Below are 23243 nucleotides of genomic sequence, written 5' to 3'. Positions count from 1 at the left end.
CAGTGGGAGTGAGAAAAGCAAAGCAGCTAGCATCCCTAAAGAGCGTGTAACTCTCTATATGTAACTTTTTAACAAGAGGGGACAGAGGAGGACACACAGACTGTTACGCTGTTAGAGGCTGGTTATTTAATGATTGTATAAAATGGTCTGCATTTAAATAAGGGCTACAGGTCATTCTGCATCATCTAAACTGACTGCAAAGCATTATATAGATCCTGCTCAGTATTTGCTGAGGGAAAGAGCTCCATCCTTTAGGTGTCTAACCCTGCTAGCAGGAATAAAAAGAACTGAAGGAATGGGGCTGGATTTAGGAAACTGAGGTATCTATTGGCAAAACAAAAAGACCCTGCTAACTGAAGAAAGGGAGCTCATAGTGGGTATCTCAGGGGAGACCCAGTAAAAAATATATGCTCCTTTCTCCAACATAAAATTATACTGCTGGGGATATTATTTTTGTGACTAGCTAGAGGAAAAACTTTCTTCCTGTCTCCTTAGTAAGATAGACTACAAAGTCAGTACCTTTTATTTTTCTTTGCAACCCAGAGACTGGGTAATTTCTTGTGACAGAGCTAGTTTCTGGTCAAAGATCAGTGAACTCTTTAAGGCAGACTAATAACAATCAAGCATGTCCCCTATCTTCTGGGGTCAATGAAAGACTTTCTCTACTTCTATAAAGTATATGTGCTCAGTCCTTAATTAGGGCTTTGGACAAAGTGTTATCATAGAAGCCACTATTGACACTACAACCAAGTTCTGATCCTGTGATAAGAACTCTCAACATCTGTTCCCCAAGATAAAAATATCGAATTGTTGTTATGCGTTGTTAAGCATTTCTTCTCCCCTGCCTCAGAAGTAGTAGTAAATAGAGTTCACTGTACAACTGATGCATAACTCTCTGCTTTATGCTAAAGAGCTCTATGGCAAAGGTGTTGTATAAAGACAAAGCAAAAATGGACACTGTTCCAGAAACTGCATAAACATAAGTACAAGTGACAAAGACAGATACAGACAAGTGGAAAAGTTCAAGAGAGAGTGAGACAGTATCAGGACTCAAAACAACTATCCTAACCAGAGTGGTGTTTTTATTGTTGTATTTTCCTGTGTTTTTCTTAATAGATCCACGAGTATAGGGGAGTTTTAAAAAAGATCAATGAATTGATTCTGTAAGTTCCTAAGGGAAGTGCCTCCTGTGTGCAAGGGGCAGCACTAGTGACAGCACAATGATGCTTGTCTGAAAATTCACCAAGTTAGAGATAAGAAAGAAAAGCTGACATCTTGACAGAGCAGATCAGGAGATTCAGTTGGGGGATTTACACACATAAAAAAAAGAAGGCACGCAGTTTGAGTCTAACACGGCAAAGAGGAGATGTGGAAGATGAAACGAGAGCAGTGACAAGACTGAAGCAATTGACTGAGGAAGTAATCCCCACAACATCATTCTGAGTAGAGATGAGCAAGGAAGATAGAGTATGTCAGAGCCAATTAACAAACAGATGCTGCAGTTATCAAGAACAATTTGATTGAAGTCTCAGCTTTAGATATGTGATAGACAAGGCCAAAAGTTTAATACTGTGTAAAGACAAACTGTATAATACAGCCTGAGCAAAAGGACCGAGAATGGGATCTAAACTGCAGGTGATGCCAATTTGTAAAACACGGACAAGATTTTTTTCTGATAGAAGTCAATAAGGTCTTATGAGGGATGATAAGTCCTGGAAGAAGGAAAGAAAAATTTGTGGTGTAGGTCAAGATGGCTGGGGACTAACTCACAAGAATCGGAAAGCATCACGCTGTGTGGTGTGTGACACAGCTAGGGTTGGACTCCATGTGGAACAACCTCTCTCTCTGGTTCTTCCACAGACTTGCAGTGTGAACTTGGATTTAACCTTTAACGTCATTTTCTTAACATGAGATAACCAACCTCTTTTTGAGGTGCTCATATATAGTGCTGTTATGATGAACATTACAGAGAAGCTTGCATTTCACAGATATGAACTTAAGCTACCATCAGTTCTCTACAAACAACTGCTTCACAAGCAGTGGTTTAAAATGGGACCTTTCCTGACTAAGTGGATTTGAAACAAGCACAAGAAGTCCTCAGCTTTCTGAGCTTATGCTTATGTCTGCAAAGCACAAAAAGCTCCAAACTAGCTTTGAGCAGGCCAGCACATCTGTGCAACATGGCACAAAGACAATTATGCAGATCTCAGAATTATCATTGCTGTATCAGTGCAGTGCTGAGCCCAGGCTGAGAATCTCCACCTCTCAACTAAACTAATTTGCTCAGGCACAGCTCCTTATGGATTAATCTACATTGCTTCTAGATCTGGAACTAGCTCAGTCACTGCTTACATGCCATAAATGTCCTTCAGTTTCAGAGCTACCACCTCCAAGAAGCCAACAGGAACAATGAGATGAAACGTAACCATTTGAGCTTAACAACTCCAAGTTCCAAAGGAAACGAAAAAAAGAAATCTCTTTGCCTTGTGTTCCCATCTCATTGAACCACTTTCAAGTTAGAGGTTTGTAAACACATATACATCAGCAAGTACCTCGATCCATCATGTTTGTTCAGCAGCATAACTAGTTCTGCCTAATTTTGTAGGACTAGCATTTAACATTGCTATGGCAGAATCTACCACTGATAGCAAATCAGCAGTTTCCTCTCTTATTTCCTAATGCAACAATCTTCAAGTTCCAAAGGTCAGAAAACAGACGGTTAGAGATAGCTGGACTCCATAATTCTGATAAATCCTTCTCCTGTCTGTTCAAGCTTAAAAAGCCACACACCCTCAAACCCTGAATCTCCACATTTGAAGTTATTACTATTTTAGCATTTTGGACAAAAAGTTGGTTTAAATAAAGAACATTCTAAGGATTTCTCCCCAGGTAATCAGCAATAATCCTGCTAATGACAAGCACAAAAGAAAAGACTGAGGATCATTTTCCTATAGCTAAATTGGCTGTTCAGTATTATCAAGAGCAAAAGATGCTACAGAAGATGTCCTCAGAGCTAGCTAGTCATCTGACAGTCCTCTCTAAATAAAGGTCCTCATGCTCACCAGCAGAAACATCACTGTGATAGCAAGTACTCTTCAAGTTCCAGCTGCCAGAAAATATTTTAATTGAAAACTCTCAAACTGCTTTGACACTGGCTGTGAGATGTCACGTAAGTATTCAGCTCTGAGGAAGAGATCACTCCAGATGGAAGAGCTCTGATTCAACATCTTGATAGTGAAGCAAGATCATTTTTTGAGAGCTTTTTCAACTCTGTTCTGATCAAATTGCTATGACATGATAAAGGACCATTGCTGTCCCAATAAGGAAGTTGGCTTTATTGCCCACGACATTTAAATAGCAATGCACTTGCTTGCAAGAGGCAGCCAAAAGTCTACCTCAATAAGGCTTACAGATTCATGAGTATAAAGATAATTTAAACTGGTACAACCACAAACAGCCACAGCTTGTGAGCAGCTTTCCAGGACAGCCCTGTTCTAGTGCATTTCAGAGCTTGCTCTAGTGGCCAGATGAAGATTATTGAGAAGTCTGCATCTTAAAGTAATAGTTGCATCTGCCATGCATTACAAGGAAATGTGTATGTGTGCTTAGGGGAGGCATACAAACTTAGGACTGCTACTACACCTGAAACTCAATCACTCAGTTTACAGTCACTGGTGTCCTGCATACTGTGTTTTCTATGTCAGCGCATCATAAGGACTGTCATCCTTTCCTCCCTTTCCCCTCCAAAAGCCACGAGAATTTGTCAATCAGTACACCTGAACTGACCAAAATGTGACTCAAGTATCTTGCATCTATTCTATACTATAGTATAATTACAGTGTACATATATGTACACTCTTCTGTAGTATAGAATAGATACAAGATACTTGGGTCACATTTCCTTGCAATGCATGGCAGACACATTGACTGTTACTATGATGGATACAAATAACTAATTTAACAGAGCAACCAGATTTTGAGTCTTCAGGCAACTACACATTTTCTTTCAGTGTCTCCTGAATGAGGTTTAACATGAAGGATGCAAACTGGAAGCCAGAAGACGAAGCTGAATTTTTAGTTGTGTAACTAACCTGCTCTGTGACTTTCACACGTTGCTGTTTTTACATCTGTAAAGTATTTTTACACTGTAAAGTGCTTATGCTCACCAAACGTAAGAGCCAACAGAAGAGTTCATTAACTGCATATATTGAATGCTAGACTCTAAAATAATGCCTCCTCAGAGGCTGTTCCTAGTCAACTAGTATTTCTGTCATTATTACCAGCAGGCCTACCCCAAATTGACGGCCAATTTCCCCCTCTTCAGCAAAAGACTAACATGGAATAATATTTGTGACAAGCAATATAGCTTAACCATGGTGTCTGTAAGACTTGGATGGCACACTTTGGACCTTTATTTCTACTTTACCCTATTCCTAAAAGTCAGATGGATTTACTGATGCTAAAGGAGGGTAGCAGGGGGCTGTAGTCTTGCTTGGTACAGTGCCCACTCCTAGTCATACGGTAGGAGATTGGCTGCCAGCACTCCCATTTGCAGGATATCTACTGCAATACTCTCAGTTCAATTTTGTTCAGGAATGATCAGCATCCTGCACAGAGAGCTCTTATCTTAGTTGTGTGTGTCTCAGTACAGAGTCAATTCTTTCACCAGCTTCGCTTACCAAGCCTCTTAGAGAAGGCTCTTGCTACACTTAAGGTTTTAATGAACTTGACCTTTTAAGGAACTCGTGAGCAAGGCCGCTCCAAGGCACTGTGTCTTTTTGGCCCAAGAGACTCACTTAATGCCACTTAACTGGCTATCCTCATTTTGTTACCGTTGCTGCCAGTTACATTTCAACTATTAATCATGCATCACAGCAGCCTGTTAGACTAAGATAGAAACTAAAGGATCTCGCCTGTTAAAACAAACCACAGCAGTTCTTACCTGAATCTCCTCAGTTTCATCCACCAAGAGGAAACTCACAACTTTCTCTGTCATCTTCCTTCTCTTGGTCTCCTCATCCATCCCCTCCTCCTCTTCCTGCTCTTGGACTTTGCCAGCATGGTACACAGTGACAGAGTGCTTCCTTCTGTTCCCCCCAGCATGTGTTCTCTTCTGACACTCCACGCAGAGGTTGATTTTGCACACCTGGCACCTCACTGCTGCTATCTGCCTTGAGCCCGTCATACTGGCATGCATTATGTTCCCATTGGCACCTTTGCAGGAGTCACAGTACGGGACATGGCCAGGTCTTATACGGGTCCGTTCGTGGTTCCGTAACCTTTCCGGCTGATGCAGCTCTTCTTCACAACGCTGGCACTGTAGGCTCCTGCACTCATCACACTCAAAGATTGCTTCATCTGTCCCACTGCAAACATAGCTTTCCTGGCACAGGAGTGTCGTGTTCTGTCCTTTCTCTGCAGTTTGTGTGTGGGCGCTCATCTTCAGATTTCTTTAAAGCAATGTTTTTCCCTCCTGAAAAGATACTTAAGTCACATTTCCTTGCAATGCATGGCAGACACATTGACTGTTACTATGATGGATACAAATAACTAATCTACCAACAATCAGAATATCATCACAATTCTTTTTACCACTGGTAGCATGAATATGTTAAATCAGAGCAACCAGATTTTGAGTCTTCAGGCAACTACACATTTTCTTTCAGTGTCTCCTGAATGAGGTTTAACATGAAGGATGCAAACTGGAAGCCAGAAGACGAAGCTGAATTTTTAGTTGTGTAACTAACCTGCTCTGTGACTTTCACACGTTGCTGTTTTTACATTTGTAAAGTAATGTTTCTGTTTTGAACAATGATACGTGTAAAAGCCAGTTGCAAATTTAGTATTTTCACAGGGGAAAGAAACACAACAGGAATGCTGTCCGTACTTAATTTTAAATAATTAATAGATGTTTCTGTAAGATTCATACACTGACCTGCCTCCCAGGAAGAGTCCTGTTAAGCACAGATGAAGTTTTCTTTCTCCAAAATAAACTTAAACAATGTGGCTGGTTTCAGGTATTGTTATGCCCAAATGCTGGTATACATTCTTTCTCTGCTTAGCTGTATAACGTATTTTCGGTGATGAGAAAAAAACCCAGTCTGGTGTACTTCAGCAGACAGGGCAAGTATTTCCCTGAAGCAGAGATCGGAGGGAGACAGCTGATGACACAGAGGTGAAAAAGGCATTAGAAATGCACAAGTGCATATACATGTACACAGACACAGAGAGGACTCTGTCAATACTAGAAAATTCTCTGCTTTCGCTCCCCAGCTAAGCTCCTCCTTCAGAGTTCACAGTATTTATTTGCTGGGAATTTCCTGATGTGCTTCGCCAGATAAACAAAAATCCGCTCTCTCTTTGTGCACTCCTTCTAGTAAGGCTGGATAACGATCGCTACGGCCAGGCTGACAGACGACGGATTTTCTCCCTCTCCATCCCAAGTTGCCAAAGCAGGCACCCGAAACCAGCGCCCGCTAAGGGCAGGCTGCGCACCAAGCCGCCTTTGTCTCGACCTGCTGCCTCCTGGCTGCACGGGGCCCCGGCCCTGCCTCCCCACACCGGCCCTCGGCCGGCTCCCTCCCTCCTTCCCAGCCCGCACAGAGCCCCTCTCGCTCCGGGCTGACCCTCGGCGCCCCCCTCTCCCCGGCCGGTTTCCGCAGAGCTGGCGGGGAGGGAGGGAGCGACCGCCCGCGGACGGGCGCCGGGCGGCCACCCGGGAGCGCTGCCCCGCGGCGGGCGGCACTTGTGGCTCGGCCGCTCCCGGGCCGGGCGGGGGCGGCGGGCGGCCCCCCGCCAGCCGGCCGTAGTTACGTAACGCCGGTGCCAGCCGGCGCCTGACTCCCGCGCCCCGCACCTACCTGGGGCTGCGCCCAGCGCGGCGCCGTCTTATTCTAAGCAGCGGGCGGGGAGGAAGGGGGAAACCCCCGGCTTCCTCCCGCCGAGCAGCGGCAGCGGGCGGGGAGCTGCGGCGAGGCCGGGAACAAAGGCGGCGCGGCACGGGGCGCCGCGAGCCGGGCTATTGTTTACAAGCCGGCGGCCACCTTTCTTCCCCTTCCCCCCGCCGGCACCCGCTGACTAAGGAGTCGGGTCCCGGCCGCGGCTTCCTCCTCCCCCCGGCCCCCTCCGCGCCCGGGGGGGGGTGTCCCGCTTCTCCTCCCCCAGGGGCCGGGGCGGCGACCCGACCATGCAGGCGAGGCGCCCGGGAGGGCAGGGCAGGGCAGGACCCGCGCCCCCTCCGCCCGCTCCCCTCGTTGTCAGCCGGGATCAGCTGATCGCGGGGAACTTCAGGGTTATGTTCTCACCGCGGAGACGGGAAGGCGGCGGGCGAGAGGCGGGGCGGCGCTGGCACGTCGGGAGCTGTAGTCCGGGGGCCTGGCGCTGCCTCACGGAGAGCCTCCGGCGGACTGCACCTCGCCGCGGGGTGCCGTGGCGCCTGCTGGGAGGTGTAGTTCCCGGGGCGGGAAGGGGCGGCGAGGCCCGACATGTGGTTCCCGGGGCGGAGCGGGGAGGTTAGCGGGGCAGAGGTGGCGGCGGGTGACGGCGGAGGGGCTGAGGGCGCTGCGCCTCCAGGGGCGTTACGAGGGCGGGGAGGCGCTGCCCCGGCGGCCGTGCCGTGAGGCGGCGCTCCCGCCCCTGAGGGCGCCCATGGGGAGGCGCGGTGCTCCTGGCCCTTTCGCTGTCCCCTGAGGTTTTCTTTTCCCCTCGCTTTATTTTTGTCGCCCGCCCCGCGGCTGGCGGGCTCTCGGTGGCGCCGGCTGGCCCTGCCGGGCTCCCCTGAGGGCGGGCGGAGCCGGCGGCCTCCCTGCGCCGGAGGAGTGTAAGCAGCCCCCAGCAGGTGTTCGGGGAACGAAACTCGTAGCGAAGCTCTTTCCTTCCACCACCTGGGGAGCGACCAAGCGGCCGCTCCCAAGCCTGGAAAATAAGTGGGTCACGGTGTCCGCCTGAGAGAGAGCTAGGCGCCCAGCTCGCTTGTGCCTACGCGTGCACTTAAATGAAGTCTCGGCAAGGAGTGCCACCAGTCACTATAATTATCACCCTTTTTTCTTTTTCGTGACGGTAGCTACAGCCAATGGGTGAAGTGCCGCCATTTATTTAGCTGAAAGAGACTGCAGGTCTGAAATAGAGGCACACGCCTGCCAAAAACCAGCAGATTCATGGTCAGAAACTGGAGCTGTGGGAATGGGTGGTGGATGCAGACAGAGATGGTCAAAGAAGCCCCACGGTGAGGAAGTAACCTTGGCCAGCAATGGCTCCAGCGAGCTTTTGGCTCGTAGTACTGGCTGGAAAGGGCAGGGTGCTACAAGAAAAGGACAAGTTATTTTTCATTGGCTGTACATGTATGTGATTTAGATAATACAAAAAATTATTTTTGTTGCAGTGTAGCCACTGCACAAGCAATTTCTCTTCTAAAGTCACCAGAGTTTTTGGCTGGGTGCTTGGATCAAATGCTAATGGTTACCTCACTGGAGGAAGGAGATGTGCTGTTTCACCTCAGTGGACTTCACATGTTGATAACCATAAGCAGCTATAAAGTGCCCTGTTGTTTGGTCCTCTGGTTTGGTTGTATGCAAATAATTTCGAGAGGGAGCCAAATTACATAACTGGACATCCATGTAGACAGCAGTGATTGTGAGATTACCTTTTGTAAGGTGAAGTATCATCATTTCACAACACTGAGTCAGCAGGTCCAATTACCATGAAAACGAGGCATCAGTGAAGTTCCTAACACTAGGAGTGACGGAGTCCCCGTCAGAATTCAAGTGTATTGCTGAAGTACTTTTGTTCTACTAGATTCTACTTTATATATTTAACTAGGCCTATACATGGTTTATCTATTTCTCTTCTATGCAATTCAGTGATGATGAATGACTGAAGATTGGCACAGTAACTGTCTTCCCTGTTCTCTTTCATACTATTATGATAATGTATTTTCACTTGGTATTTTGCAGAAAAGATTAATCAAAAAGATTAACTAAATAGACTGATATCTACAGGAATAAACTTTTGCTGAATCAAATGTTTTCAGAGTGAAAAAATCCTGGATAGGGTACATATTTAATACATATGAGGTAGAAACTTTTAAATCTCACAGTGCTATCACGGGGAGCCAAGGAACGAAATCAATGAGAGTTTGGCATCTAAGGGATCTTCCTGTAAGTGGCTGTATTTAGACTGGTAATGTGATAGAGGGAGCAATTAAAGGATATGAGGAAGAGAAGAGAAAATGTAATTATTCATTTTGTGGTGTTAAAAAAGTACACTTGAAGGCTACTTTTATTTAAAATATTACAAAATGTACTAAGTTGCGCTACTTATTACTTTCTGCATAAAGCCTAAACTTTCACACCCCACACCCCCCCCACTGTTTCCTACTTCTCTCTCTTAGAAAAAGTGCAGCACTGCTCCTCCTGGAATAGGAAGTGTAGACTTAATTTCTCTTTTAAATGCCCTGCTTATAACCATAAATTTGGTTTTGTTATATGTCAAAAAATCAATTCCAGCTGCTCCTTGAAAACAAGTTTTACTGATTTCCACGGGAGTAATATAGCATATACTGGAGAGAGAGAAACCTGCGTTGGATAGAGCAGATAGGCAGTAAGGATCTAGGATCCCAGTGATTAGTCACAGTTTTATAAAGACTGTACTCCTTTGCTGCTGTAGTAGATCCTTTTTACCCACTGATTTTGGAGCTGTGGACTAGAACTCTGTTCCACCCATAAAACATTTAAAATATTGCAAAGTCTAGAAACAATCTGACCCCTGTACCCTGAGATGCTGGCTAGCATGTTTGGAATGATTTCTCACGCTTGAACTGCAAAACAATCTGCAGACATAAAAAGCACCTCATTTAATGTTGGCCTTGATATTAAAAGCCATCTAATGCACTCTTCTTGATTGGCTTGAGCATGAAACTCTGGAGTCCGCAGCAAGGAACTGAATAAAGTGAACTGTGATCAGTGTCTGGAAAGTGGGATCTCAGTTTCAGAACTGAAGGGTAAAAAGAAAACATGGATAGGTTTAGGGATAGGTAATTCTAAAATTCAATAGCAGAAAGAGCAGAGATGTGGAAGTAGCTATTTTTACTGGATGCTTCTGATGCTATTCTTCCTTGATTGGGAAGGATACTGGAGGCTAAAGTTCGTGATTTGTACAAGAAGAGTAAATGCAAAATGGTCTATTTCTTTGGCTAAACAAAACAGATGAATGTCTAAATTCGGAAAGCCTTTGCAACGTTTCCTGTAAAGAAAAGCTTGTTACAGCAGTACAAGTGAGTTTGGATTTCACATTTTTTTTCAAGCAGATAAGTTTCAATCTGAGACAACAGCATAGAAACAGGAAACTCGGACGATTCTTTTTATGCCCTTTCTCTTTTCCTTGGTTTTCCTGCAAGCTGCAAAATGAGTATAATTTTTACCTACCTAGGTATGTTTATAAATTACTTGAAATATTAACAGGAGTCAGTATTGCAGTTACTAAATTTGTATTAGTTGAAGGGAGATATGCAGGCTTCATGGAATGAGTTGTAATTAATGGAAAGGAAAAATGCTGTTTCTGATGGGGGAAGGAATTGCATTCAATCTTGAAGTACTTCCTAAATCTGCTATTGCTCAAGTACTTACCCTTGCACATCATCTTGTAAAGCAAGATGATGAACAGGACCTTAGTTTCAGCTCAGTTGTTGACTGTTCAGTAGCACGTATGACATCAGTCAGGTAGATTTAATCTGCTTTGCACTGAAGAAGTCAACAGTGTCTGCTTTGATGTTTTTCTTGCCATTACAGATGGAGGGGATTGTTTGTCATTAGACTCCCATCTTTTGAGCACTTTTCCTTAAACAGTGTATATAAACAGTGGAAAATGTAATACAGAGACAGTAAGTTTTTTTTCCCTAGCTGATCCAGAATGTTTTAAACAGCTTTGTGCACATATGCTCATGCTGTGGTCTACCTCATAACCATCTGTAAGACCACCCTTCTTCCATTCACAGTCACTTCCTCTTTCCATTTGCAATTGCTTGCCATCATTGTGGTAACTATAGCAATTACTGTCTCACATGTAACGTTGGGGAGAATTGTACATTTTAAATTGTCTTTTAATGTAGTCTAAATACTGGAAGAAGGTCAGGAAAACTACCAGTTGTAGACCACGGCTAGGCCCAACTGCTTCATAGCACAGTGACATCTTTTTGCTGAGCATATGGCTGCCTAAGATAATGGTGTTTGCTCTTTTTGCTCTGTAAATCCTTTTGTTTTTCAGCAGAGATACAGCCTTCCATGAAAGGCAACTGTATCCTGGGCTGCATCAAAAGAAGCATGGCCAGCAGGTCAAGGGAAGTGATTCTGCCCCTCTACTCTGCTCTGGTGAGACCCCACCTGGAGTACCGCGTCCAGCTCTGGAGCCCTCAGCACAGGAAAGACACGGACCTGTTGGAGTGGGTTCAGAGGAGGGCCACAAAAATGATCAGAGGTTGGAACACCTCTCCTTTGAAGGAAGGCTGAGAGAGTTGGGGTTGTTCAGCCTGGAGGAGGCTCCAGGGAGACCTTATTGTGGCCTTTCAATACTTAAAGGGGGCTTATAAGAAAGATGGGGACAAACTTTTTAGCAAGGCCTGTTGCAATAGGACAAGGGGTAATGGTTTTAAACTAAAGGAGGGTAGATTCAGACTAGATACAAGGAAGAAATTTTTTACGATGAGGGTGGTGAAACACTGAAACAGGCTGCCCCAAGAGGCGGTAGATGCCCCATCCCTGGAAACATTCAAGGTCAGGCTGGATGAGGCTCTGAGCAGCCTGATCTAGTTGAAGATGTCCCTGCTCATTGCAGGGAGGGTTGGACTAGATGACCTTTAAAGGTCCCTTCCAACCCAAACCATTCTACAATTCTGTATCTTTACATCTACTGACCATAAGACTGCTTTTTGTTTTAGTTTTCTAGGCCCGTAAATTTTGCTAAACACAGCTAAAACACGTGCTCCCTCCTTATTAATAGCCTGTTAAAAGCAACAGGCGTATTTCCCACGCGGCTGTGCCTGCGGGTACAGCCTGCACCTACCACCGTTACAGCTGGGTCGCAGCTAAGCCTGGCCCGAGAGCGCGGCAGCGGGAAACGGCACCCCAGACTAACGGAGGAGGCGCACGCCAGCAGGCGGGAGAGGAGCCGGGGCTAACCCACAGCGGGAGGCTTTCCAGGGCCTTCAACCACCCGCGCCACAGCCGCCCGGAGCGACGGTATTTGACCTCAAGATGGCGAAGCTCGGGGCTGGGTCAAGGCGCCGCATCGCCTGCCCCCAGCAAAGATGGCGGCAGCCCGGACGCCTTTTTTTCTCTCTCCCTGCCCTTCTAGCCGCTGCCGCTCTATGGTTGGGCGCGTTATTGTCTGGGTGCGGAGCGGGAGGGCGCTCTGGCACGGCCACCTCTATGGTCGCGCGGCGCAGTGCAGGTCGGGCCGCTGACGGAAGGGGCGGCTCACATGACCCCGCGCAGCGCGGCGGCGGCGGCTCGGCGCGGTGTGTTCGCGGCCTAGTGGCGCCCCGGGGCTTCCCAGCCGGGCCTCAGGCGGCCGAGCGGCGTCCCCCTGCACCATCCCCGACCCGCGCGGCTTGGAGGGGCCGCGGCGGCGCTCCGGACGCAGCTCCTGCTCCGCAGCGAAGGGGTGAGAAGCGAGGGGCTGCGGGTGGTGGTGGTGGGGGGGGGGGGGAATGAGAGGGGGAGGGAAGTCGGTGGCGGCGCTTCAGCCGCCTGCTGAGAGGAGGCGCGGCCGGGGCCGGGCCGAGGCCGCTCTGAGGCCGCTCCGCCGTGCCCCCGCACCCTGGGCCGTGGCAGGCGCCAGCGGCCTCTCGCCGGCCGCGGCGTGGGCCTAGTGGCGGGGTGGAACGGGAGAGCGGCCTCGGGGAGGTGCTCGCGGGAGAGTGGCGGCGGGGGCCTTTCGCTTCCTCTCCCGCCCAGGAGGCGTGGGAGTCCCTTCCGCCTCCCGGAGGCGCGGCGGGGAGCCGGCCCCGGCGGGCGGGGCGGCGAGCGGCTCCGCGGAAGGCGAGAGGAGCCCATCTCACGCTCGGGACGAGGCCCTGCGCCTCTCGGCTGGGAGCGGACGAGCCCATGGCGGAGCTTTGCCGGCGCCCGAAACTGCTCCCTAGCCTGGGCCGGGCCGCCTCTGACTGTGGGTGGCATTTTACTTTTCGATGTCGAGAAAACGGGTCATGCGAGGAAACGTTTTTCGACGGTACCGCGGTGGGGAAGTTAATGTCCCTAGTGTGGACCGGGGTAGTCATCTTAAAACACGTGTTAGCAGCTTGTGCATAAAAGAATCAGAGTGATTCATCCGTGTCAGTAACAGTTGTGATGTGTATATTGGCATGTTTTTCTCACGATGTCTTTTTCCATTATAGAAAAAGACCTTTGTCTGCCTGAAGGAAAAGAGAAGGTTTTGTTTAAATACAGGGAACATCCCGAACACAACTAACTTTTTTTTTGGTAGTAGGTCTTACATGGGCTTACAGGAAGTGAAATCTTAAAGTTGTATAGTTCCCAGTCTATGCAGATTAAAAAGCATGCACACAGATTTTTAGTAATTTTTTGTGCGTCAGGAAAGCATTGCTTCAGGTATTGCATCAGCATTTATGGAAGATGGTCCAGAACAAATTCAAAGAAGGAAGAACAGGACAGTTTCTTACTTTCACTGTAAAGGAGTGACATTGTACGTAGTGCTTCATGTTTCTCTGCTTCTGTCTCTCAAGTGCCCATTCACATAAATGTTGTAATGCCACAGCCATGTCTGTCTTTTGGGAAGGGTTAATAGCAAAGTTAGAGTGGAGAGTCACTTATTTGACTGTGTAGGGCTTTATGTGGGTGCAGAGGCACAGAATTAGGAACTAAATCAAAGATCTTAAAGTTCTGATGACGTGCTTAACAGAGCCCTAGTTAAAGGCCTTTTGGACTGAGGCTTTGGTTTGGATAAGCATGTTGCTTTTTGGGTTGCTTCATAGTAATAGTTTGGGATGCAACTTATTCCGTGGCAGATAGTGAACACTTTCTAGATCACCTCTGAAAAACAGGCTTGAGCAAATACTAGTTTTGTTTGTTCATAAATAAATATACTTAGAAAATCTATAATCTGTTTTATCTCTCCCCGTGTTTGACATTGATGCCTTGCTTAGCTTGCTGGCAATGTTGGAGAAAACTGTAGGACTCTATGAGAAAGTGGACGTTTTCACTGAGAGAATCAGTTGGCTTGAAATAAAAGATTTTTCTTTTAGGGAGCTTTTCTTTTTTGTGAGAAGCAATAATATAAGCAGCATGTCCAATGGGTAACAAACTATGAGGTTACTTATTTTTATAATGGAACGGCTTAAAAAGCCATACATCATGTAGAGATTGATGTAAAAGCCTATGTGATAGTACTGACTCGTAACAGGTTGGTTTACTGCATATGTTTTTTCCAGTTGCTTTTGAAAATGCTTTTGTTGCTCAGCTGCACCCATCATATGATACAAAATGTATAAAATACTTTGCCATAAATTAGAGGAAATTATTATTCACTCTCTGTTGCTGCCTAGGTATTGACATTAGAATCAAATGCCAAAACATTGTATGATTCTTAGTAGGAATTACTCTAATTCTTAAAAACGATTAAAAACATTTTTATGTGTGAAAGCTTTTCTATAGGGACATTTCAGTGAAACATAATAACGTGGATATACAAATCAAATGTCTTGATATAACATCTTTTTAACCAGAGTGTTACTAAATAGTATAGTGCTACACACTTACCATAGGTGTGGATTTTGTCAGACACTCTTGTAATAATCTAAATGTTACGATCGTAATCAAAGCTGGATTGTAGTTCATGTAAAAAAAAAATTCCAAACAAGTTTTGCACTTACTGCTCACTTATTTGAGAGACTAGCTTGCACAGCTATGTCGTGCAACTTATTCTAGACTAAGTGTACAGATTTTTTGTGGTGCAGAAGAATTGTACTGGGAAAATGTTGAAGAGAAGTTAAAATCAGACAAAATGAAATCAAGCTAGATGAGCCATACTGTCACTGCTGTTATGACACTACGTGTATGCATTCTTGAAACACATTTAAGTTTGTTTATGCATTAAGACTTCAGGATTTTTACGGTTAATTTTAACTTTGTTTAGTATAACAGCAGCTCAACAGTAAGTATTGTAACTTTGTTTCGTGGGGGAAATGGTTAAAATGTTTTGCAGGTTTTTAAATAAAAGTTATGATGTGTAAACACAGAGATACTAAGGAGATTAATCCTGTGACACTGGTAGAATTATGATGCTGCCGTGAGTAGGTGATATAATTGTCAGTTTAAAATACGTTAGTTACCAGTGATTTTTATTAAACTTACATTCTGTTTATGACATATCTCTTCACCCCTTTATTAAAAAAATGGAGTAAATAAAAAAATCCAAAACATTAACAGTGCTGCCAGACCAGTACAATTTTCTCTTGTAGTCAGTCCCCTCTTATTGGGACTTTTGGGAGTTGGAGATAATAAAAAAGCATGGGGCAGCAATGTCTGAATGATAGTGACCTTGTTTCATAGTAATTCTTGAGTTCTGTGTGGTCTCAGACACTTGAGTCCAGCATGCCCTCAGGCCAGCCCTGTGCACTTGTTTAGTTGCGCATCAGAGCTAGCGTGCTTCTGATGGACAGAGCTCTGTCCCAGCAGGGATAGCGCCGAGGCAGAATTAACAGGTCTCAGTGGATTTTACCAAACCTTAGAGCCATATGGGTATCCCTGTACTCTCTCCAAGTTTCAGAAGATTGGTGCAGCTGGCTCTGCATGACGTTTGGTTCCACCAGGACTTATTAACTCAGAAGAGCAGTGTATGAAAGCAACTAAACTCCTTCTAGGCCAAAGTTGAACCTGGAATATTATAGCTGTGTTTACGTGGCACTTGCTTTAGTTAATAGCTTGGGCTGGATTTGAGCTGGGTCTGCTTAGAGCGAGCTTAGATGTTTTGCCGTCCATGACATCATTAATCTGCAGCTTATAAAAATTGCCTAAGGCTAATAAAGTGTGCACCTACATTACTGTGTTAACTCAGATCAGGAGTGTGCTTTTGAAGGAAGTCTCGCAGTCATCCTCACTTGGGAAACCTCTTTTTCACATTGGTTTGCAGTATTCCAGTGGATGAGCTGGATTCCTTTTGGATGAAAATATATTGAAAAATGCACACTTACCTGCAAATGGGCATTTGTTCCAGTGGGGTGGACCTCCTTAAAATGTGTAGTGTGGACATTAAGGTCTCAGCTCCATCTGTTTTGTTTAACAGACCTGCTCCTGTTGTACTGCCCTGCTTGCTGGCACGGACATAGCCTAAATTGACTACACTTTGAGTCAGAGACCTGACACAAATCCATCATTTTGGGGGCTGAAGATGTCATTATTTCAGTATTTTGAATGGTGTCAGGCCAGATGCTCACTGCTTTTCTTACCCCTGTATCTTTGTGACCACTGTAACATTCACACAAATTGATTGCTCACTTAAAGAGCTGCTAGTTAAAATGCAGCTGTCAAGAATGCTGCTGACATCCAATTTCACTTGAGGTAATACTTTCATAAGTCAACTGAGGTTTTAAAAATATCTTGGGACTGTGTTCCTTACACATTTGAATATATTAGTGAAATTTGAAGATTACCATATACAATACTGAGACCACAGTAAATATATCAGGCACTGGTCACTGAACTGTACTGGCAAGGTAGTAGGACAGTCTGCAGAGAAGTTCAAGATACTGTTCCTGAGATTTCTACAAAGGTATTCTACCTAGACTCAGCTTAGCATCTTTTAACTTTCCATACCTAACCCTTGGTTTGTAGTTGCTTGTAAATGTGATGTCAGGGGCCCCTCTGACTGTTGGAAGAGTGTGTACTTTGCTTGTGTGTCCTCTAGCTGCTGACAGAAAAAATGTGCTACACAGTTCCCTTCGTTGTAGCATCTTGGCTGCTGCAAGGAACTGGGTGCATCTTCCTCCCTCGTCCAGATCTCTCACTTCTCCAGTGAGCAGTTTCAATCTTGGTATCTGTTGATCCTCACAGTTTTCATAACGGAAACAGAATTAAACTGTTCTCTCTGCTGGTTTCACATTGGTAGTTACACATGGTAGTGAGAAAGAGACCAAGGCTTTCTTTAATTCTAGTGTCGATCTTCAGTGTCACAGACAGCAGAGGTGCTAGGATTGGTCCGTGCAAGAATTAAGTCAGTAACAGGGCAGCTTTCTAGCTGCTGTGAAAATAACTGTACAAATATGGAAAAAAATAACAACAGAGTGCTTAAAGTAAAATGGATTGTTGAAGCCCTACAGATAACGGTGTGTTTCACATCATCTGACTAGAAGATTGAAAGACTAAATTTGATTCATTCTTAATAACTGCCTTTTTCCTTGTATACAGTAACAATTACTTCGTTGACTGCTAAATCTTTGCTTTTTTTATTTAAATTAAAAAAAACCAAAATTTACCTGTGTGCATATGTAACATCCATTGAGTACGGTATGTTTCAGCATCTTTTAATTCAAAGAACTGTTTCACCTCTTAGTCCGTAGGCTTTTTTTTTAAGCTTCTCCAAAATGGTGTCTCAGATAAAGTGCTTATCAGAGCGAGAGAAGGGACTGCACCTACAGGCAGCCTGGAAAATTACTTCCCCAATTGTTCTTTTTTGTTTAACAGACCACTCAATGTCTTGTGGGCCTCAGATGGTGTAACGCTATTGTAGCCTGTTTAGAACCATCTCAGACCCAATAGCTTATTGCTTTACCATCCTGCCCTAAAACATCTTTGAATTTTGTCCAGTTGTCTGTCAGCTTGCAATACAGATGAGGACTGAGAGCCTTAAAGATCTTAATTTTCTGCCTTTCCTGGGACCATTGGCTGGCTTTTTTGGTGAGAAAGTTTCAAATAGTGATACCAAGGCAGATAAGGGAGTTCTGTTCCCTTCCATGCCACCCAAGTTTCACATTCTAGAGGAGTGTTGGCTGACGTGCACGTAGTTTGAAGAGACAGTAAACAATGTTCTTCCAAATAAAATGTTTTGGCGGTACACCTTTGCTGCTTTTCTGTGTCCATTCAGTTTTAAATAGTCAAGAATGACAGAAGGAAGTGTGTTCTTAGGCATATGGATTCTAAGGGGAAAAAAAAGATTTTATGTTTATTACATTGCATAAAATAATCTTATTGAACTGTTGGAGGAATGCTTGCATTTGCTGTCTTGTTTCTTCTACCATCTTAGACCTTGTGTCACAGGAGCATTTATCTTTTCTCCTGGTGAGATGTTGATGAATGCACTTTGGGACCAACTAATGAATGCCATCATCACGAACCTCTTGTAATTGGTGTAGTTGTAAATGTGTCTTTGAGTGAATTATGCTATAGGGTCATATATGTGTTCTTATACTAGAATAAATAAGTTCTGATGTTCAAAGGTATTACCAAATACATTTGGGTTTCCCTTTTATCCTCTCCAGTCCACTATATACAGTTATCTCTCATAGTTGTTTCCAGACTCTGTGGGAATAAAATTTTGCTACATGATTCTCTTACTATAATTTTTTAGCTCTTTCAAATGTATCTACTATTATGGTAGAGTACTGATATTAGCTCTTACGTGTAGTATTTAAGACTGTCATTAACTGCTTGCTCTTGTACATGTAGTGAAGGCACATCTGTCTCCAGGAAAGCTCGTTTCCTGTTTCTTATATGTTCAGTGCCAGGAAGCTGGGGAAAGCATCTTATGATCTACAGATCTGTTGTACGTATCAGAATTTTGCTTATCATAACTCTTTTTCTCAAGGCCGCCTGCTTCACCTTTGACTTGTGGTTGCCTGTTTGGAAAACAGTTACAGTGAAAATACGGTACTGTAGATTATAAAGCAGTCTGTACAGTCCATTGAGAAATGCAGATATTTGCGCAGACAGCTAACTGGACTCTTGTCACTTGTGATACAGTGTCTTTGTGATTCGTATCCACGCAATCCAGTGTGTTTGAAGTTCCTGTAGTGCTTCCTCACTGCAGTGTGAATGTACCTATATGCTCCTCAGTAATATTGGTAACCAATTTTGGTTTGTTTTAGAACTGAGGGCCAACCTTTTTTGAAGACTTGACCATGTAAGGTTGCTGAGACAATATTGGAAGCAAGAATACGTGCCTTGTTAGTTGTGTTAAGAGTGATCTTGAGTTTTTTATTATTGGGTGGTGTCTGTTACAGGGTTGATAATACGCACGTAATAATAACAACCATCTGAATAGCAAATGATGTTAAACAATCTTTACTCTCCATGGTAGCATATTGACTCTCAGCTCATGGGCTATCGTCCAAGGTGAGCTCTGGAAGATGTGTGAACTGGGAAGTTAAAAATAGATCAGAGAACCCTCTTCCAAGCTTTTAACTGTCTCTGTGCTGGAATTTGGGGATCTCCCCAATGTTGTCTTAAATACAATTCCCGTTAATGCTGAGCATCGGGATGTCCCAGTTCTTTCTCTAATCTTGTTCCACAGTTGTATTGTGGGTGATCATTTCTTGTACCAGAGAACTACTTGCCTTATTGAAAATGTATTACAAGATTACTTCTGTTTTCAGATACTGCAAAGATAGCTTTATTTTAAAGAAACTGTACAAACTGTTAAATGCTGTTTAATTGACACTCCTTGGAAACCATTGGTATGAGGAGTCAGATATAGTTTTGTTTTTCACTTCATTCTGAAACACTTTCCTAGAAGTGCTGTTTTTCATTGTGAAAGAAGACTTCTACTACATTTGTAACTTAATGAATAGCTGGGGGAAGAGAATTAAAAATAGTTTGTAGTTGAATGTCCATATGAAGATTTAAAATCATTATGGACAGTTATCATTTGCTCTGCTTTTGTAATTCATGTTTGGGAACTGGCTAGTACAAGTTTCCTTTTCTGTCTTTTTGACAGATTGTAACTGGAAGAATGTCTTTTCCACCTCATTTGAATCGCCCTCCTATGGGAATCCCAACGCTTCCCCCCGGGATCCCACCTCCACAGTTTCCTGGCTTTCCTCCACCTGTACCTCCTGGTAAGTTATGTCAGTATATGGAAGTGTTATAGAAATAAATTTCCTTTTATTATTCTGAATTGTATTATTTACAAAAGTTACTGGCTCTTCATGTATTTCAGTAACTCTGATTTGTGTACATTGCAATTGAGTTTCTAGTTTACATGATCATGTCCTGTGAGCAAGCTCCGTTTGGTCTATCAAAAGCTGCTTACTTCTGAGCAGAAATTAAACCATTAGAGACAATACCGGACTTTGTCTTGGACTTTTTTTTTCAAGGCTGAAGCTAGGTGGTGATTTTTGTTAACGTTAGGTATTCTAAGAGCCACTCTTTTGACAGTAGACTATGATTTTCAATTCCTTTCAAGTAAGCCATTGTAGTAGCCTTTGGAAACACTTGGGTACACTGAGTATGTGTGGTGTGAAAACACAGGAGTAACTTTCAGAGAAGGTCCAACTTCTTGCATTGTTTTTCTCCAGTTTTTGTAAGTCCCACTTTCTTTTATTCTGTTTCTTAAATACTTTCCTCCATGCATCTTGCAAACTTACTGCTACAGTCCTCATTCCTTCTAATCTTCCCAAAATTAATCCTGGCTTTTTTTCTTTGTTCATCTGTAAGATCAGCCTCTGTTTTTTGCATTGAGACTTTAATTTGTTGGTCTGGAACCACCTTCTTTCTGTACATTGGCAGTATAGATAACAGTGACTGGAGGCAGGAGACCACAGAGTGAGTGGGAGAGAGGAATACATCAGAGAATTACCCCTTTAAAATTCATCGCAAGGGCTGCAGAAAATAACTTCTGTCTGTATGGTCTTAAGCTGTGTTGTGCACAAGTGTTTTGTAGACAATAAAGGCATTCAAAAACCAGATGGCTGAACTCAGGAATGGTTTGTGCACATCCCTTCATCAGACTAATCCTTACTTGTGTTAATTTTTCTAAACTTTTTTTCCTGAGATCCATGAGATGTTACCTGTTTTCTGCTAAAGGCAGAGTTCTTGGTTAGGTAACATTCTGCCATCAAAAACTTCAAGTTAAATTTTAAAACCATACCTCTTATCTTTACTAGCTCCAGTTTATATGTACTAGTGTGAAGAACACGAGATACTTTTAAAATAACTTTCTGAAGAATATTTTAAAATGCCTGATACAAGTTTCTGCTCTGAACATTTGCTTCTTAACATGTGCGACAAAGATCTTTTTGTTCTCTTGCTGTGTTTGACTTTTTATATAGTCTTGTTTCAGTATTAGTAATCCAAACACTATGTAGAGTGGAGGAGCCTGGTATTAGGTGAGAATTAAATTTTTGTTTGCACACTAGAAACATCATTTGCTTACCTGTGCAGATAACATATTTCAACATGTAGAGGTTATGAATCTCTCATTTGTTAGCGCAAGCGTATCAATAGAGTTGAAAATGCCACAGTGACTTTATTAAAGTCTGCTCTGAAATTATTCCATACGTAAGATCACAATTTTAGTGGCTTATATTATCTTTAGCTAGCTGTTTGGCCAAAATTTCATGTTCTAGTTATCTTAGCCTATAATTTCTTGAAAAGTTTCAGCTAGAGCAATTTGCTTGTATAAGAATGAAGTTAGGAAAAGTGTTTTGCGTTGCTTGAAAATATGGCTGTTAAAAATAAGAAGTTCTAACATTTCTGTCTCTAAGTGTGGAAGATTTGATAAGAAGGTGATTCTGATAACTCTTGTCATCTCTGAAGATTATTATTAAGATGTAAAAAATTACGGTTCATATGTAAGAAATGCTGTAGTGAGTCAGACCAGCAGTCTATATAGCCTGATGCATTGTCTGGGCAGCGGGAATACAAGATGGTATTTAGGGTGGGCGTGTACACCTATCCGCTTTCTGAGTCTGTTCCCTCATACAATTGTAGTGTTAGGGATGTTAGAGTATGATCTTCCATTTTTCCTTTATCTTTTCCTGAACCTGTCATTCATGAATATTTTAATATTTTTTGAACCTGCTGATACTGTCCATCTCCACTGTCGCCTCTTGCACCAAATTTGAGAAGTTCATTAACCACTGTGTAAAGTGCTATTTTCTTATGTCTGTCTTTAAACTCATTGCCTGCTTAGTGTCCCCCTCCTGCCCCAGTTCTCATGTGGGAGTTGGGTGAGTGGTGTTTTGTGGTTTTGTACACCTCAGTGGTGTTCCATGCCTTGCAAACCTCCACACTTGAAGAGTCTCAGAGTGTAGAGTCTTTTCTAGGAAAGCAGCTGCTTCAACACTTAAGTCATGTAGTTGCTCTTCTCTAAGGCTGCATGTTGTTCTTGGGTTGCAGAAGCCAGGTCTATAGGCAGTAGTCAAGGTATAGGTGCACCAGTTTTTTGTATAGCAGCTAAATGATGCCTGTGGTCTTGATCATCAGTATGTTTGCTGATGATGCCCAACATTTTAGTGGATTTTTTTGGCTTCTGCTGAGCACTGGGCTGATAGTTTCAGAGAACTGTCAGTGATAACATAAGTATCTTTACTGAGTTGTAACTTTAAAATCCAAGTTCAGCATCATGATAATTATAGCTGTAATAGTTATAGGGCTGCACAACCAGAGTCTTGTCTTGGAGTAGTTCCTCCAGTCTGTGAGATGCCATGGTGCAATAAAACTGAGAGCATGGGAGAGCAACACACCTTTTGATTCTCTGAACGCTTTGGAGGGATAGGAGGTAGTATGACTTTAATATGAAGGGACTGAGGAAGAGGATTGAGTGATGGAGGAAAAAAATGATGGAATCAAAGCAAAACCAGAATGGATGAGGAAAAAGCTGGAGAGGGTGTCTGAGGAGAAGTGTTGTTTCGGGACTAAGCACTGGAGAAGGTGAGGAAACAAGTCCAGAAACAGTAGGTTGCAGAAGTTTGGTTAGGATTTTATGAATACAGCAGTAAGAGAGATGGAGAAGGGAAGGATCAAAAGGGAAGGATTGAGAGTGAAAGACGAAGGAAGTTTTTTATAGAATGAAAAAAGAGATCTAGGATCCCTAGAGGGTATTTCTCTGAAGAACATGAGATTGACTTCATTGTTCTTGAGTCTCAATGTCTTTACTGGCCAACAAGTAGTTTTCAAATCCATTCACTTAATATCTTTAACCTCCTCTGGCAGCTGGCATGGAAGGATAAACAGCCTTTATTACGATTAGATACTGGCTCACATGATAATACTTAAAGCTGCCAGTGAATTTGGTAGGGG

At 43.7% G+C, this 23243-nt stretch overlaps 2 protein-coding genes across 4 annotated transcripts in view; one reads left to right on the top strand and one right to left on the bottom strand.

Moving 5' to 3' along the window:
- ZFYVE1 (zinc finger FYVE-type containing 1) overlaps window positions 1–7354 on the bottom strand; it is a 28322-nt gene extending 20968 nt beyond the window's left edge. Inside the window, exons 1-3 of one of the 3 annotated variants that reach the window (XM_050897453.1) lie at window positions 7305–7354; window positions 5936–6161; window positions 4943–5473 (exon numbers count right to left, since the gene is read on the bottom strand). In XM_050897453.1, the coding sequence (XP_050753410.1) occupies window positions 4943–5440 (498 nt within the window). In that variant the 5' untranslated portion in view covers window positions 5441–5473; window positions 5936–6161; window positions 7305–7354. Of the gene's footprint in view, window positions 1–4942; window positions 5474–5935; window positions 6162–6860; window positions 7084–7304 lie in introns of those variants that run through there. The other 2 variants (XM_050897452.1, XM_050897454.1) reach the window with 2 other exon arrangements.
- A 5211-nt stretch (window positions 7355–12565) lies between these two features.
- RBM25 (RNA binding motif protein 25) overlaps window positions 12566–23243 on the top strand; it is a 35018-nt gene continuing 24340 nt past the window's right edge. The window contains exons 1-2 of the mRNA XM_050896928.1: window positions 12566–12654; window positions 19939–20059. Coding sequence (XP_050752885.1) covers window positions 19954–20059 — 106 coding nt within the window. The 5' untranslated portion in view covers window positions 12566–12654; window positions 19939–19953. The remainder of the gene's footprint in view (window positions 12655–19938; window positions 20060–23243) is intronic.

This window comes from Gymnogyps californianus, chromosome 5, assembly GCF_018139145.2.
Source record: "Gymnogyps californianus isolate 813 chromosome 5, ASM1813914v2, whole genome shotgun sequence".
Lineage (NCBI taxonomy): Eukaryota > Metazoa > Chordata > Aves > Accipitriformes > Cathartidae > Gymnogyps > Gymnogyps californianus.
This window is presented reverse-complemented; position numbering and strand designations above follow the sequence as displayed.